The sequence below is a fragment of the Macaca fascicularis genome, chromosome 5 (assembly GCF_037993035.2).
Source record: "Macaca fascicularis isolate 582-1 chromosome 5, T2T-MFA8v1.1".
Lineage (NCBI taxonomy): Eukaryota > Metazoa > Chordata > Mammalia > Primates > Cercopithecidae > Macaca > Macaca fascicularis.
In genome coordinates, this window is record NC_088379.1 from 52380587 (window position 1) to 52395734 (window position 15148).

At 39.1% G+C, this 15148-nt stretch overlaps 1 protein-coding gene across 13 annotated transcripts in view; it reads left to right on the top strand.

Moving 5' to 3' along the window:
• The window catches only part of RASGEF1B (RasGEF domain family member 1B), a 613701-nt gene that overhangs the window by 569995 nt on the left and 28558 nt on the right, over nt 1-15148 (top strand). For 11 of the 13 annotated variants that reach the window (XM_005554946.4, XM_005554947.4, XM_045392417.2 and 8 more), the window contains 3 exons: nt 11325-11507; nt 13215-13337; nt 14068-14205. In XM_005554946.4, the coding sequence (XP_005555003.1) occupies nt 11325-11507; nt 13215-13337; nt 14068-14205 (444 nt within the window). Of the gene's footprint in view, nt 1-10; nt 334-11324; nt 11508-13214; nt 13338-14067; nt 14206-15148 lie in introns of those variants that run through there. The other 2 variants (XM_045392418.2, XM_074040938.1) reach the window with 1 other exon arrangement.

Genomic DNA, 15148 nt, shown 5'->3' on the forward strand with positions numbered 1-15148 from the left:
GCGCGCCATTGTGTGTGTGTATGGACGTACCATTTCAATACGGCTTGCTGTCTTGCCCCAACCAAATCGGCGCAGTTCAGGAAAAAGCAACGTAGCTTAGTCCTCTGACACTGCCGAGGGTGGCACAAGTGTGGCACATAACACAAGGAGATTGTCTAGACTGCGATTTTCTCTTCGGAATGTAGATGTATGTGTCCATCCTCCCTGATGAATTCGGTGGATATGGTGTATATCGATGAATATGCACACAAATTTGTGTATGTGTTTGGACCGAACGCGTCTCCAAGGAGTCCTTCGTCAGCAGCACCATGTGACGACGATCAGGAACTGCTGGTGTGTGTAGATCTATATTTAGCTCAGATGGTCTAATGGCCGAGGGGAGGGTCTCTGAACTGGGTGCATAAAGGGGAAGAGTCTAGGGATCAGGGTGGTGCACTTTTGAATGATGTCTGGCACAGTCACACTCAGATGGGGTGAATAATTGCCCTTTCCTCCTGAAAACAGTAGCTAGAGCTTGGCATGTGACGGCTGTGCCTTAATTTAAAACATAGTTGGACCATGGCAATAAGCCTCTTCTAAGAAACAAGGAGGTTAACAGTTAAGCAGCGTGTGTACCTGGTTGGCGATTTGGGTGAAAATAACTGGTCCCATGAGATTTAGAACAAAAGTAGAGTTGATTTCTTTTATAAAAAGAAATAAAAATAAAAATTCTTTGCTGTTGAGTTTTTCATAACAGAAAAAAGAAGAATGGCAGCTTGTTAAACCCTATCATTAAAGGTAATTTTATTTTTTTAAGTGAGGGGCAGTGGCGGAGCTAGAGAGGAGGACCTTAGGGCACTTTTGACAGACATCAGGATTTACAAACAACGTTATATTATGCCTTTCAAGCAGATTTTCTGGTGAAGATGAGATCAGCCACTGATTAACAAGTTTCTTGGCATTCTTCCACTGCATGTCGGGTCAATCTTTTGTTTTCTTGGAGGTGGCAACATTTCTGACTACTAAGTATACTGGCTTTGCACTTTCCAGTTGTCTAAGGAAGTGTTACATTCTTAGAATTTATTTCTCCTATGGTGCATTTTCAGTCTTGCTTCATTTTATGTGCTCCATTGGATATTTTATCTGATACTACCACATCTAATACCTGGGAATCACCAGAAAACATTCACATATATTGTCTCCCGCTAACCCGCTACAGCTTAGCATTAATGGATTTTTTATACGTGTGTGTATACACATAATGTATATATAGACACATATGTATTTATATGTATAAATCAAAATATTTTAATAACACATACTTCTTATATAACATTTTATTCTTAGACCCTAAAATTAACTACTAGTTAATAGAGTACAGTAGACCAAATAAAAACAATTCAATACACCTTTCTGAGGGAAAAAGACATGGTAAGAAAATTGAAGGGGAGAAACTGGGATCCCTAGTATGACTCAAGAGTGTTGGGATCAGCTTTGTCAATATCCACAGAGTACCTGGAAGAATTGGACTTGGGAGGAACATTGGGATGGCCCCAGGAGAGCACCTCCTTGGAAAGGAGATGGGTGAAAGGAGTGTCTTTTCCTTTGCTTGGGAGAAGAATCTAGAATCCTTGAAGCAGGGATTAGGAATCTTGATTCTGACGCCACACATAATAAATGAAAAAGCTGTGAAAACATTTTGTGACTTCTTAAAGAGGCCAATTGCACTGAAAATGCTGTTTAAGATTTACGGGATTTGTATTAGTAGTAGTTGAATTTGGGTATTGCCAGCCCACTCCCCTCACTTTTTCAGACCTATAGTTGTCCTTTTTGGTTCTCCAGTTAAAACTACAAAAAAGACCCATGCAACCTTTGCTTATCCTAAAGTGACAGATGTTGTAGCCTAGTGCGGCGGACATATTTCTGCTTTGGAAATAAGGAGACTTGGGTTCTGGCGGATCTGGAGCCCTAATCAGTGATTTATTTTTTCTCTATGCCTGCAGTTTCTGTAAAACGACTGTGCGGAGTTGAATGGAGTGATTTATGAGTTTCTTTAGGTCTGTCATAACTGCTTTATTTTGTTGTACTACTGCTTCATGCATTTACACCCTGTCTTAGGGGTGGACTAATGAAGGGTGAAGTGATTTGCGGTTAGATGTTCACCTACTTTCTAGGTATGTGGAAATGAAGAGAGGAGAGTGAAATTTCTTTTTATTGATTAATTTATGTAGAAGTTTAATATTAAACTGCTTTTTGCTTCTGTTCTTCTGTAGGTATGAATATTAAAAATGATTATTAAAAAGGTTGGTGTCAGATTTTTTTTGGCCTATTAAATCAATATTACTATCCATTAAATTTTTAAATTTGTTTTGAACAACCATTTTTTCTTAGGTTTATATTTATTATTTCATTTCAGGGTATGCCTGTGTCTGGAAATAATTCAGTTGATTCAAATTTTATTAGGAAACCCTGCTTAGAAAATTAGTTTAACCCAGAGAAAGTACAAATTCGCCTGGAGTACCAACATCTTTCTATTGCTCTAAAAGAGAAAAATGGGGAGGGATGAATACAGTTTTTCAAAAATTCACAGCTGGAAAATTATCCCAGTAACCTATTACATACTAAAATATAAATAGAAAACTCTACTTTTTAATAAACATCCTCATTAGGTATCAGATCATTTTCTTGAGATGAATTAGGTATAGAAAAATAAAACCTTTTATTAAAGAATGTTCTCCATATGATATTACTTTATTTGTGTTGAGATCTACCATGTATAAATGATGATTCAGCTACTCATATCTGTGCTGTTCAGTATGGTAGCCACTAGTCATATGGGAATATTTAAACTTAAGTTTATTAAAATTAAACAAAATTTAAAATTTAGTTTTTCAGTCGCAATAAGCCACGTTTTAAGTGCTAAGTAGTCACTTGTGGCTAGTGGCTACTCTATTGCATTGTGCAAAAGAAAAACATTTTCAGTATCCCAGAAAGTTCTTTTTGACAGCACTCAATTAGGTAATGATGATTTTGATTATCCAGAAGATCATTTTTATTCTTCTAGGAAAAGGAAATATTTAATTCTCATTGTAGTTGAGCACCTACAATGTAAGGCATTATGACCAAATAACATTAGCCAGTATGTCTTCACCTGTACAGTATGAGCTGTATAGTTCAATAATATGCCAAGATCACAAATACCAGTTTCTCAATATATTTTCCCCATAACTCTAGTTATCCTTTTGCTTTTCTAAATCAGCACTGTTACTGCTACAAAGTGCCAACCCTTTGAAAGACAAGGAACGAGGAGCCATCTACTGTCCAGTTTAGGAACTGCATGGAAGATGTAGATGATAAAAAGTTAATGCATAAAGAGTGTATGCATTACATTCTTTACATTCAATATGTCCTGGGTTCAGTTCCCACGTAGTAAAGATTTACTTCATAGAAGAGCTTTAATTGACTCTCCAGGTCATGTGCTGAAATGTCATTTGTGTTTTAATAAACTGCTAACAACATATCCCCAAGACAAAAGATGACAAATCTTAGCTTTGTTTTTCTTCCGAGGAAACCAAAGATAGTAAACTATTTGAGTCAGAGTCCCCTTCCTCCATCAATTAGGAATTAGTAAGGAAATCTTTAAGTAGCATCTAAGACAAATCAAACAGAATGCAAATTCACTTTTTGTATGGATGCCGATAAATCAGGAAATAATATCACTGTTTCATTGCAGAGAGAAATAGGATCTTCCTTCCTCAAAAATACTGATTTTTTTTTCTTTTTCTCCCTTAACTGTGAAATCTACTAAGCCTGTGGGACTTACTTTCAAAGAAGGTACTTATCTTGGAGTCTTGGAGTTTCTGTCTGTTCACATACCAAAGATGTGAGTTGACTCTGAGTTGTCTTCTCTGTGTTGTTTACCCTCTCAATATGATACCTTTTTTTTTTTTTGTAAAGGAGGTAAGCAGAGGTGTAGCATTTCTGCAGTTTCCAGAGATGCTGTTAGAAATCTCTGATTTAGGACTTCCTCTGAATGAGGACAGAAATGAGAAGATAATCTAGAAATTTTCTTTCTTTTTTTTTTTTTTTTTTTACATAGAGTCTCGCTTTGTTGCCCAGGCTGGAGTGCAGTGGCACGTTCTTGCCTCACTACAACCTCTGCCTCCTGGGTTCACGCCATTCTCCTGCCTCAGCCTCCCCAGTAGCTGGGACTACAGGCGCCCGCCACCATGCCCAACTAATTTTTTGTATTTTTAGTAGAGATGAGGTTTCACCGGGTTAGCCAGGATGGTCTCGATCTGCTGACCTTGTGATCTGCCCGCCTCGGCCTCCCAAAGTGCTGGGATTACAGGTGTGAGCCACCGCACCTGGCAATCTAGACATTTTCAAACTTAAGTCATGTTTTAGATAGTGTCAGAAACTTGACTTTTACCTTTCCCTGGCTCAAATCCATAGTTAGATACACCCTATGAAGGTGCAGTCAATCTTGGTATTCTAGCAGGGCAAAAGGAGGCAGGCTGCAAGTACTTGAGATAACAGCTGGAGTAAAGCTGAAATATGTGAACTCTTAATTCAGATCTATGGAACTTCAAGGGAGAAAAGGAAGAAACAAATTGTTGAAGATGAATCTCACCAAAGGGCAAAGTTTTTCTGGCATCTAGATGGGAATTCAGGAACCAGTAATTCCAGGATATTAAATTAAACCTCTCCCCACTAAACAAATATGCTTTCAAAGTTCAGCTGTGATACGGAGGCCTTCGTCTACTTAAGTGTTTTTTCTTTTTCTTTAATTGGAACACATGCCCAATATTTGAACAGAAGCTAAAATATTATGGTCAACATCAAGGCATTGGATTTATTAGGTATTTCACTGAAGCACTCTATGTATGATGAAATAGGGATCAAAAAAAATAAACCTTTTTTTCTCTGACTCTTACATTTTCTGTCTCATTTCAAGTGTAGAGGAAATGCTGACTCGACATTCTGGTAGAGATTTACAAAGCACCTATTGCAGACATTGAGGGATAGCTTTTGATTTAGTTCCCATACCCATCTTTTCCTCAACCTCTTTTCCAATTTGAATTGTCACCTGAAACCACCCTATCCTGGTGCACCTGCTTCATCATAAATAACATTGTGCAAAAGCAGTCACTAATTCAAACACAGTCTGCTGTTTAGAAAAAGGCAGCTTTTCATCTGGCGCTTTAGTGGGTTTGAAACCATTAGGCATGCCTTTCAAATCCATTCATATCGTAAATCACCCAGAGCTTGCTTCCTTGCTGCTGGATCAATGTCAGGCTGAACTTTTTCAGGGTCCTTGGAAGAACATGATCTATCTTTGTGACCAAATTAGCTGCCTCTGTAAGATGTCTTGTCTGTCAACTAACTTTTCAACTTCCCAAATTAATTTTAAGAAAGAACATTCATCTTGTATACCTGGGCTGGGTATATCTTGACTTCCTGTTGGAAGATTTTCCAGCATAACCTGTAATCTATATGCTAATTTTGATGGCTCTACACTTTCTTTTCCCCTGGTTCATTGTTTTAAAACCAGAATCTGTTTCCCATTATCTCCCTGCATCTCCTCACATCCTAAAGTGCTGCCTCAATTTATGCAGAAAAGAAAAAGCCCATTTCAATAGCTGTACCCAAGCCAAAATAATTATGATTATTTTATTCTCTTAACTCAGTTTGATTGGTACTACCTGAAAATACAAGAATTCCTTGATTTCTTTTTCTTTTTTCTTTTCTTTTCTTTCTTTTTTTTTTTTTTTGAGACAGAGTTTTGCTTTTTTTGCCCAGGCTAGAGTGCAATGGCACTATCTTGGCTCACGACAACCTCTGTCTCCCAGGTTCAAGCGATTCTCCTGCCTCAGCCTTCCGAGTAGCTGGGATTACAGGCATGCACCACCATGCCCAGCTAATTTTGTATTTTTAGTAGAGATGGGGTTTCTCCATGTTGGTCAGATGGGGTTTCTCCATGGCTGGTCTCAAACTCCTGATCTCAGGTAATCCGCCCACCTCAGCCTCCCAAAGTGCTGAGATTACAGGCGTGAGTCACCACGCCTGGCCTAAGAATTTCTTGATTTCTAAGGAGCCAGTCTTGAAAGTGTTAGACCAAGGTTACTGTCAGAGCCACCATGTTCTCCTTCCTTGGCGTAGAGAAGTAATATCTAGGTTCTGTACATGGACTTCTAAATCTGGGGTCTGTAAATTCCCTGAAAGTATATGAAAACTGGTGTGTAAATATCTCTGGGGGTGGTGATGGGGAGAGATTTGTGATCTCCCTAAAAAGTTAAGAGCCACTGACTGAATTGAATATATTCTGAGCTGTAAAGAACTGACTTACAAATGCAACTTCATAAGGTGAGAATAGCTTTTGAGATGAACCTGCTCTCTGCTTTATGTATTATTGGTAGGATTTGAACAAAGTCAGCAGCTTTTTCTTATGTCTCATACAAATCTCTTTTTTCTGAAGGAATTAGCTACTTTGAAGTTGGACTTTATGGTAAATTAATGCCAGTATTTAACTTGCTGTTCCATCCACATATTCTAATTTTGGAGAAGAGTCAGTTTTTCCTAAACAAAATTTTTCGTTAGCTGGTCCCCATTGATAGGTACATTGAGTTAGGCAAAATTTGTACTAACGACAGATGGCCGACAGTGGAGAGGCTAGTTTTGAGGCTGTGTTGCAAAGTGTAGAGAGGAGTAAGTTGAGAGTTTATAGGATCTCAGAGACAGAAAATATTAGTTGTGGAAGCTGAAAGGAAAAGATTTGCTGCCAGTAAGGAAGGCATGAGAACTGCACTGACTGAATGAAATAAATAGAAGTTACGGGTTATGAGCAACCTTACCCTGAGCCTTTCTTCCCCTGGAGAAATCGTTAGGAAGTGATTCTTAGAGTTAATAGTGCCCAGGGATAAATACTTGTCTGGATTCTCATGCCCAGTGCTTTGAATATTGGATTTATTTCCTTAACAAGAGCTAAACCAATATTTAGTCTTTTGGTCCTCACTTTTCAATTCCAGAACCGAAGCAGTTAAAACAAAAGACCCAGATATCAAGTCAGGAATACAGAACAAACAGTGGCTCCTGGTGTGTGGTTAACAAGAGGGAAGATACTTTAGAGAAAACAGACTACTATGTTTGTCTTCTTAGCTATTTAGAATTCTGTTCCACAAACAGTGCTTTCTGTACCATTCTGCTGATTTTTCCTTGTGATTATCAAGCGTGTCTATTACACAGGCAGTTGATCCTTCCAAAAACAGCTAGACTGGCCACTTGTTAGACATTGTCCAGCAATGTGTGATGAATACTGTGAGCCATAATTTTTCTCTTGGTCATTTCTTTCATTAAATTTTTTTTTGCTGGAAATCTATAAAATACACATGAGCAAATATTACTATATTTCATTGAGTCTAAGAGGCTATCCATTGTTAGATGCTCTGTCATTGCATATATCACTTAAAAAGACTGTTAAGTAAACATGTTTTCTTACCATTCAACTGTTTACATACATCCCAGTTTTGAGGATATTTTAATGTTTTTTAAAGTCCACACTAGAATCTCTGGAATCTCTGTGTCTTGATGAGACCATGCTTTGATGGCAAAAGCCAGTAGCTTAAATACTGCTGTTGACAGTTGAACTTTTTAGTAAGAGTAATTAATGGTACTAATACTTCTTTGGAGCACGGATTTATGTAGAACATGTAAAACGTGTGAATTATCCTAATAGCCTACAATTTGAGACAGACTGACAGGATTTTCGTTTAATGATTAAACATCAGAAGTTCAAAGAAGACCATTTGCAGCATATCGTGATGTAGTGTAATAAATTTTGAACCTGGAATCTGAAGACCTAACTCTGAAACCCTACTTGTCCCTTACTCCATGTCTAACCCCAAGCTAGTTATTATAGTTTTTCTGAACCTCAGCTGCTTATGTAGTCAAAAAAAGATGAGGATGCCTGCCAGATGAGGTGGTTGTAGAATCCAGGAAGGCATTTGTAGTCAGTAAACAATTACGCAAATGGAGCCATTGAAATTCTCAGAGCCTTCTGCATCACGGATGTCATGAGAGAGACCTGGAGGGGGGCTTCAGAGAGTAAAGGGCTGTGACATGTGAAGACATTCTCCAGCACACAGTATCCCATAGTGAGAAGAATTATGACTAACGAAGGAAGAAGGGATTAAGGAATTGAAAAGGTTCTGTCTGGAGTATATGGGGAGGTAGAAAAATAAGACTATTGTGCATAATAAATAAGGGACTGAAGTGACTTGAATCTCAGGAGTTGGTTATTGCTATGTGCAAGGTCAGCAATCAAGGTGGTTTCATGGGAAAATGAAATCAGCTAATTAGCAGCATAACTTTGGGCTTGTTAGAAGGCAGAAAATAGCCTGTGACATAACTCTCTTCTTACAGTTGATTTTTAAGAAGAGTAAGCCATAACCCTTATTCATTTACCTCAGTTTGGTTTCTATCGCTATTTGCATTATTTTCTTTTGGTCCCTTGTTGGAGGGAGTTTTCTAAGTATTGATACTTTGCACCTCTTCAAAGAAATACTACGAGTGATATAGTTCCAAAAAACAATACACAGTCTTTTGTCATTGCTCTAATCATAATGCTCTAAGAAGAACCTTGCGCTAAAGAAGATAAGTAGTTTTGTTATTATTTAGGATTTTGGAAGGGATAAGCAAAATTGGAAATAACAGATGGAAAACATACCTGGTGGTGTTGAGGGTTTGAAGATTTCACAGCCATTAAGTGCCAGAATTAGGGCTTCATTAAATCTGAATCTTTGTCCAGATCCAAGCTCTTGTCTACTCTGCAGGAGTAAATAATTAAGAAGTGCAAATACTTGGTGGCTTTTGGTGCTGATTCCTTGAAAACAAAATCTGAGTGGCCCATGACCATTTTGCTTACTGCTAATTAGCCCATGGCCAGAGAGTACTTGATGCAGGGGAGTTCCATCCAGCAGGAGTGCAGCAATGTGCTGTGGCCTCATTACTGGGTCATCTTAGCCTGGTCACCTTACCCCCTTGGGTCTTAGTGTGCACATTTATAAGAAGAGGAGATTGGACTAGATTGTGATGGCACATGGGCTGCGTCTCCTTCCATGACTGTCTGACAGTCATTGCTAATCACTTAGAACCTGCATTCTCCCACTGAGTTACAGCTTGCATATCCTCCTTGCTCATCCTCAGGCCTTTAGACAACCACTTGAATTGATAGCAGTTGGAAAGTGAAATGAAATGTTTTCCTGGGCCAGGTGATTTCTGTGGTTCCTTTGAATATGATTTTCTGATTTTTTGGAATTTCCAAATCCTGGCCAACCATCTCCCAAAAGTGCTTTGTTAGAATGGTTGTACTAGCAATGAGTAAGTGCTCCAATGAAGGAAACTGTGTGGTTCCTGAAAGAAAAAATCCCGATTCCAAGGGCATGACGTTCCTCATGCTGTATGTGAAGGACACTGTGGTTATAACCATTTAAAGCTTTTTTAAGCCAGAGGCAACCAAATCCAGACAAAGAGTTCTCTCTCAGTTATCTGAGGGAGCTTTTAGGTGCCTCTAATCTCAGGTCCCTGCCTCCTAGTTTGAGGACATTATGAGTTTCTCAGGGCAAGGACAGACTGGCTCTTTTTCTTCCCACCAAGGATGGCCAGTTTGCAATGATCATATTGCACAGGAGTTGTACTCATAGAAACCTGGCAATTTGAAGAGGAAAGAAATGTACCTTGTCTATTGCCTTATAAAATGTTAACATTGAATGATTTATTTATTTAACTGCAGTTCCTACACGTGAGGTCTTGCCAACTAAGGGTGTGTGCAGACTATTTGTGTTAATGTTGTATCCCATAGTGCCTGACCCTTTGGCTGTTATGACTATGTGCTACCTAAAGGAGAGCCATGGAGCCAATGACCCCGGTAGTCACAAATCCCTGTGGATAGAGTGGCTCTCAGTCAACACCTTCTTCCCATTTGTGGCTTTTTCATGGATCCCTTTAAATTGTCCCTCAGCACTGGTTTGTGGAGGGGACAAAGTACCCAGAAATGAAGTTGGTTTTTATTTCCTGTTTATTTCTCTTGATGTTTCTTTTCTCTAATTCTGTTTTCACCGGCCAGGTTGGCTTTGATGATGGATGTTTTCTCTTAATGCCCCACCCCTGGCCGCCCCCTGCTGAGGCACGTGCACAGGTTGTGATGCTCTGTATACCCATCAGCTGTAGCTGGAACAGATGCTCAAGGAGTGATGGATGTGACTTCTCAGACAGGGCTCCACGCCCCTCCCACATTGAGATGCAAATATCTTTTGGCATCTTGAAAAGAAAGATTAGTCCAGGTTGTGTCCTCCTGCTGCCTCCACACGCCCTGTCCCCGTCAGTCCATGACTTGGAGTATGGCTCCCCCTCATTGTTTGCCTTCTGAAGCCCCCAGTCTCTGCAGCTCTTCAATGCCTCCATTGTGCAGACGTGGTGCCAGAGACTGGGAGTCTGTTCTCAGGGCCGGGTGCCGTCCCTAGGAATTCAAGTAATAACTTAATAGCCTCTGCCGTCTGCAGAGCACCCTCTGACAAGGCCTTTGTGAATTGCAAAGTACACAGATGGAGAGGAGCAACTTATCTCAGGACTGTCACAGTGCTCCTTGTTCCCAAATCAGGTGCCTTCTCAGCCTGCATGTTTATTGAGAACTGAGGCTTTACAAGATACCGCCCCACAGCCCCAGGAGAATTTAACACAAAGGGGAGAAAGTCAACAGTATCTGATCTTTCAGTGAAAACTGAGGAGTCTACATGAAATCTTGTGTGTACACGTATGCATATATAAACACGCACACAGTGTACTTTAATTCTAGGCCTACTTTGCAATTTCGTGTTTTCAGCTTCGATTTTGGTTGTCTTCAGGTCCTTCAGATAGATCTTCAGTGTTAGGTAACTTTTCCCAACCAAATTTTAAGGTGTACACATTTCCACCTTAGGAAAATTGTTGACTCCATGCGATAAAGCAATCGAAGTTCAGTTCCCTTGCCCCTTTCACAATCTGATCTGAAGGAGTGACATCTAAATATGACAGCCAGAGACTTGAGTTTAAGTCCAGAGTGGGCCCCTTGGTCTAAGCGTTGTGTGATATTTGATTGAATGGGAGTGGTACTCAAAAGTATGCTTACATGTGGTACTCAGAGAGCAATTTGATTCTTGATGGGCTCTGATATTGTGTCAGAAGCTGAACTACTATTTTAATTGCCTATTCTCTCATTACTGTTAAATCTTGGTGCCTATTAAAGCTTACCTTTATTTTCATACTGCATATTGCTGACATTATGTTTTCTTCTTTTTTATTCCTTTTAGGAAAGTATGCCTCAGACTCCTCCCTTTTCAGCAATGTTTGACAGCAGTGGTTACAATCGAAACCTCTATCAGTCTGCAGAGGACAGCTGTGGAGGGTTGTATTACCATGACAACAACCTCCTCTCCGGATCCCTGGAAGCACTCATCCAGCACTTAGTACCTAATGTGGATTACTATCCAGATGTAGGTATTCATGTTTCTCTGAAACACATCCTTGGCAACGAGTAGAAATTACAGTACAGTAGGCAGGGACCATAGATAATACAGAATTATCTCTAGGTTGCTGAGAATTTTTCTAATAAGAAATTGCATATTGATTATCAAGTGCATTGAAATCAAGTTGAGCCTGGATAAGGATCAGATTTTGGTGTACTGTGCATATCAATTTCTTTTCAGGTTAGTTACTACATTGTAGACAGTCTGATACCATCTAAATGAAGTATCTGTAGAGTTGATTCATACATATAGCTTAGTCCTTAAATAGAAATGTCAGAGAACTTTGGATGCTCCCAGAATATGTAATGCCTTTTTTGTTTCCAAGACCAGCACTATGCTAAGAAAAGTGAATGTAACCAAGGAAAGTATATGGAAGAGAAAACAAGATTTATGCTCAAGATGTAATTCTTTATAGATTCAACATCAGATGACATGGTTGCTTTGTTTTACCTTGGTAACCTACACTTATATAGCTAGCACTTTCTAATCTTGGGAATTTGTTATATGTTTTCTTAGTCTTTACAGTAATTCCAAGAGGGAAGAGAGGAGAAAACTAATTCAGAGTGTTGAGTATTTGCTCATGGTCTCACTCCCAGCATCAGCAGTCAAACACAGGTTTTCTTTCTGGGACAAATGACTTTTTCCCCTTCCCTGTGCTACAGCTACCTTTATGGAATTGAGCTTAGTAGTAGGAGATTTGCTGAGCAGCTGGTTATTGATAAAGATCTCATGAAAATATCTAGAGACTGCATTCATTTGTCTTTATAAATTTAATGATAACGTTGGGGTGCAAAGGATAGTTCGTGCTTGCCACAGTAATTCACCATAGTGTTTCTTACTGAGTTATCTCTCTGTGTATTTTGTTACATGGCATTTTCAGATATGTTGCCACACAGGGAAAACTTGTAATCAGAAGTAAAAGGAATCCCTTGTTCAGCCCTGTAAGTGTTTATGAGCTAGTAAAGGCGCCTAAGGAAAAAAGAAAAATCCCATGGAATTTGTCTTTTCAATGGGAGTCTGAAATTGTTATAACAAATAAGCACTACTTCATTACTGGCTTCTTGGGAGACAATGTGGTTAAAGAAAAGTATATAGTGTTATATTGTGCTTTATTAAATTGCTTTGCCTTTAAGCAAATAAATAGGTTACTTGAAAGCCTGCCTTTGAATGTTCTGACACAAACACTTTAGTGTGACGTGCTAGACACCCTGGAGAATTCTTGAGTGTTATGTGCATTGGGTAGGTAGGTTTTTTTGTTGTTATTTTTTGTTTGGTTTCCATTGAGTTACAGAGTATTTGGACACACAACCATGTTTTGTATGGGTAGTATATTTATCTCTCTGGGCTGCATTTCATTCTTCTTTACTAAAGTGAGTTATGTGTCTTGGTATCCTGGCTCCCTGAGGATGGATGTGAAAATGTGCTCTGAATAATTCCAGGAGCCAAACTTATCCTGTACTTCTGTTATTTTTAGTATGGTTTAAGGGAAAACATACATCAGAAGGTAAAGGAGAAATTAATCTTACACCGTTTTACTACTAGTAGGCATTACTTTTGAAACTGCAGCATATTAACTTGATCAGGAGAACTTAATGAAATAAGATGTATAGTATAAAGGCAAGATATTAATTTTAGAGAGAATGTAACAATGATGACTTTTTTCTCTTGCTGCAGAGAACATACATATTTACCTTCCTACTCAGTTCTCGGTTATTTATGCATCCTTATGAGCTAATGGCCAAAGTTTGCCACTTATGTGTTGAGCACCAGAGACTAAGTGATCCTGATAGTGATAAGGTAATGGTACATTTTTAATATTATAATATTACAGTTTGTTTTATTAGGAATGCTGACTCTATGGCTTAGATTTTTGTGAAGTTGGTTCGTTAAGTAACCGGGGCTTATCCCCAGGCTGAAGTGCATAAATGGCATTGCGGCTATGCAAGGGGAATTGTGAATGGTATAAAGAATAAAGAATACAGAATAAATCAAATGCAGCCTGGGTGCAGGTGGCTCACACCTGTAATCCCAGCACTTTGGGAGGCCAGGGTGGGCAGATCACCTGAGGTCAGGAGTTTTGAGACCAGCCTGGCCAACATGTGAAACCCCGTCTGTACTAAAAATACAAAAATTAGCTGGCTGTGGTGGCACACGCCTGTAATCCCGGCTACTCCGGAGACTGAGGCAGGAGAATCGCTTGAACCTGGGAGGCAGGTTGCAGGGAGCTGAGATCGCACCACTGCACTCCAGCCTGGGGGACAGAGTGAGACTCTTGTCTCAAAAATCAAAGACATTAAAAATTTAAAAATTGAAAAAAGTAAATTAATTAAATGCAATTGAGGATCCCTAGGTCCTGCCTTAAGTTGGTGGCACTTGGCATTGACATGGAGGGAGAGGGGCTGGAGCTTCTTCTTCATCCCTAAAGACTTTGCACTAGAAGTTTCTCAATGACACTGTTTGTAACTATTTATTTGATGTAGTCCATAGTGATAAATATCACTGAATTAGATTTGCTTTTTTTCCCTAGAACCAGATGAGAAAAATTGCACCCAAAATCCTTCAACTCCTCACGGAATGGACGGAAACATTTCCCTATGATTTTCGGGATGAAAGAATGATGAGAAACTTAAAAGATCTGGCTCACCGGATAGCCAGTGGCGAAGAGGTTGGTAACCTGAATTTAGCACGGCCACTGGAATTCCCAGGCAGAGCCTGGGTGGGAAATGGTGCTGAATTATGCATCCTAATCTCCACTGCTTCCTCTCTGTTTTGCCTTTGGGCAAGCCCTCCATATCACATATTGGTCTGTTTAGTATGTCAAGTGAGAATGATTATAACATCCCACTTCAAAGGGATATGATCTAGAGTGTTATGTGATTAATTTGGGGCTATGTCCATGTCAACTCGTGCACAGGATTTATGTTGCAAGTGTGTTTTAATTTTACTTTACTTTTACCTTTTTTCCTTCCAAAAAGGTTTAACACAGCTAGTTAGATAATAAATGGCATGTTAATAGATATAAACACTGGTGGATACATAGTAAATAACATTAATATATTAACCAATGATAAATGGTAGATTAATAAATCATAAATAGAAATAGACATTCTGGGCTGTGGCAGGAAGCAAACAAATATGCTTCTGTTGAGAATGAGTAGAGGAGGAGAGGACTGCTGTGGTACAAGTTTAAGTTCCAGGTAAAAGGGAAATACAGCTGGTCATGTGATACTCACTGTCAGAAAAGGGGAAGTATAGTGATTATTGAGGGAATTAAATGAAAAATTTAAAAACTTTCTTCTGAAGAACTTTGTATAGGGTCATAGAATGAGATCCTAGAAACTGTTCTTTATGGTGTTTACAACACCTTCCTGGACAGAAACTGAATTCATAGATTCATGTGTGAATGAGCAAAGGTAATTCTTGGGGGAGGAGAAGACTGAGGAAATGAGGCAAGTCTTCCAGCGCTCAGAGGTTGATTTAAGGATAGAATCTAGTATAGGTGGAGATTAAAAGGAAGTCTCTTAGATAGTCTTTCCTAAATATCACTTCCCTCAGTTGAGCCTTTGATAAGCTCTAACTACTAGCTGTGCAAATTCAAGGTTATCCTT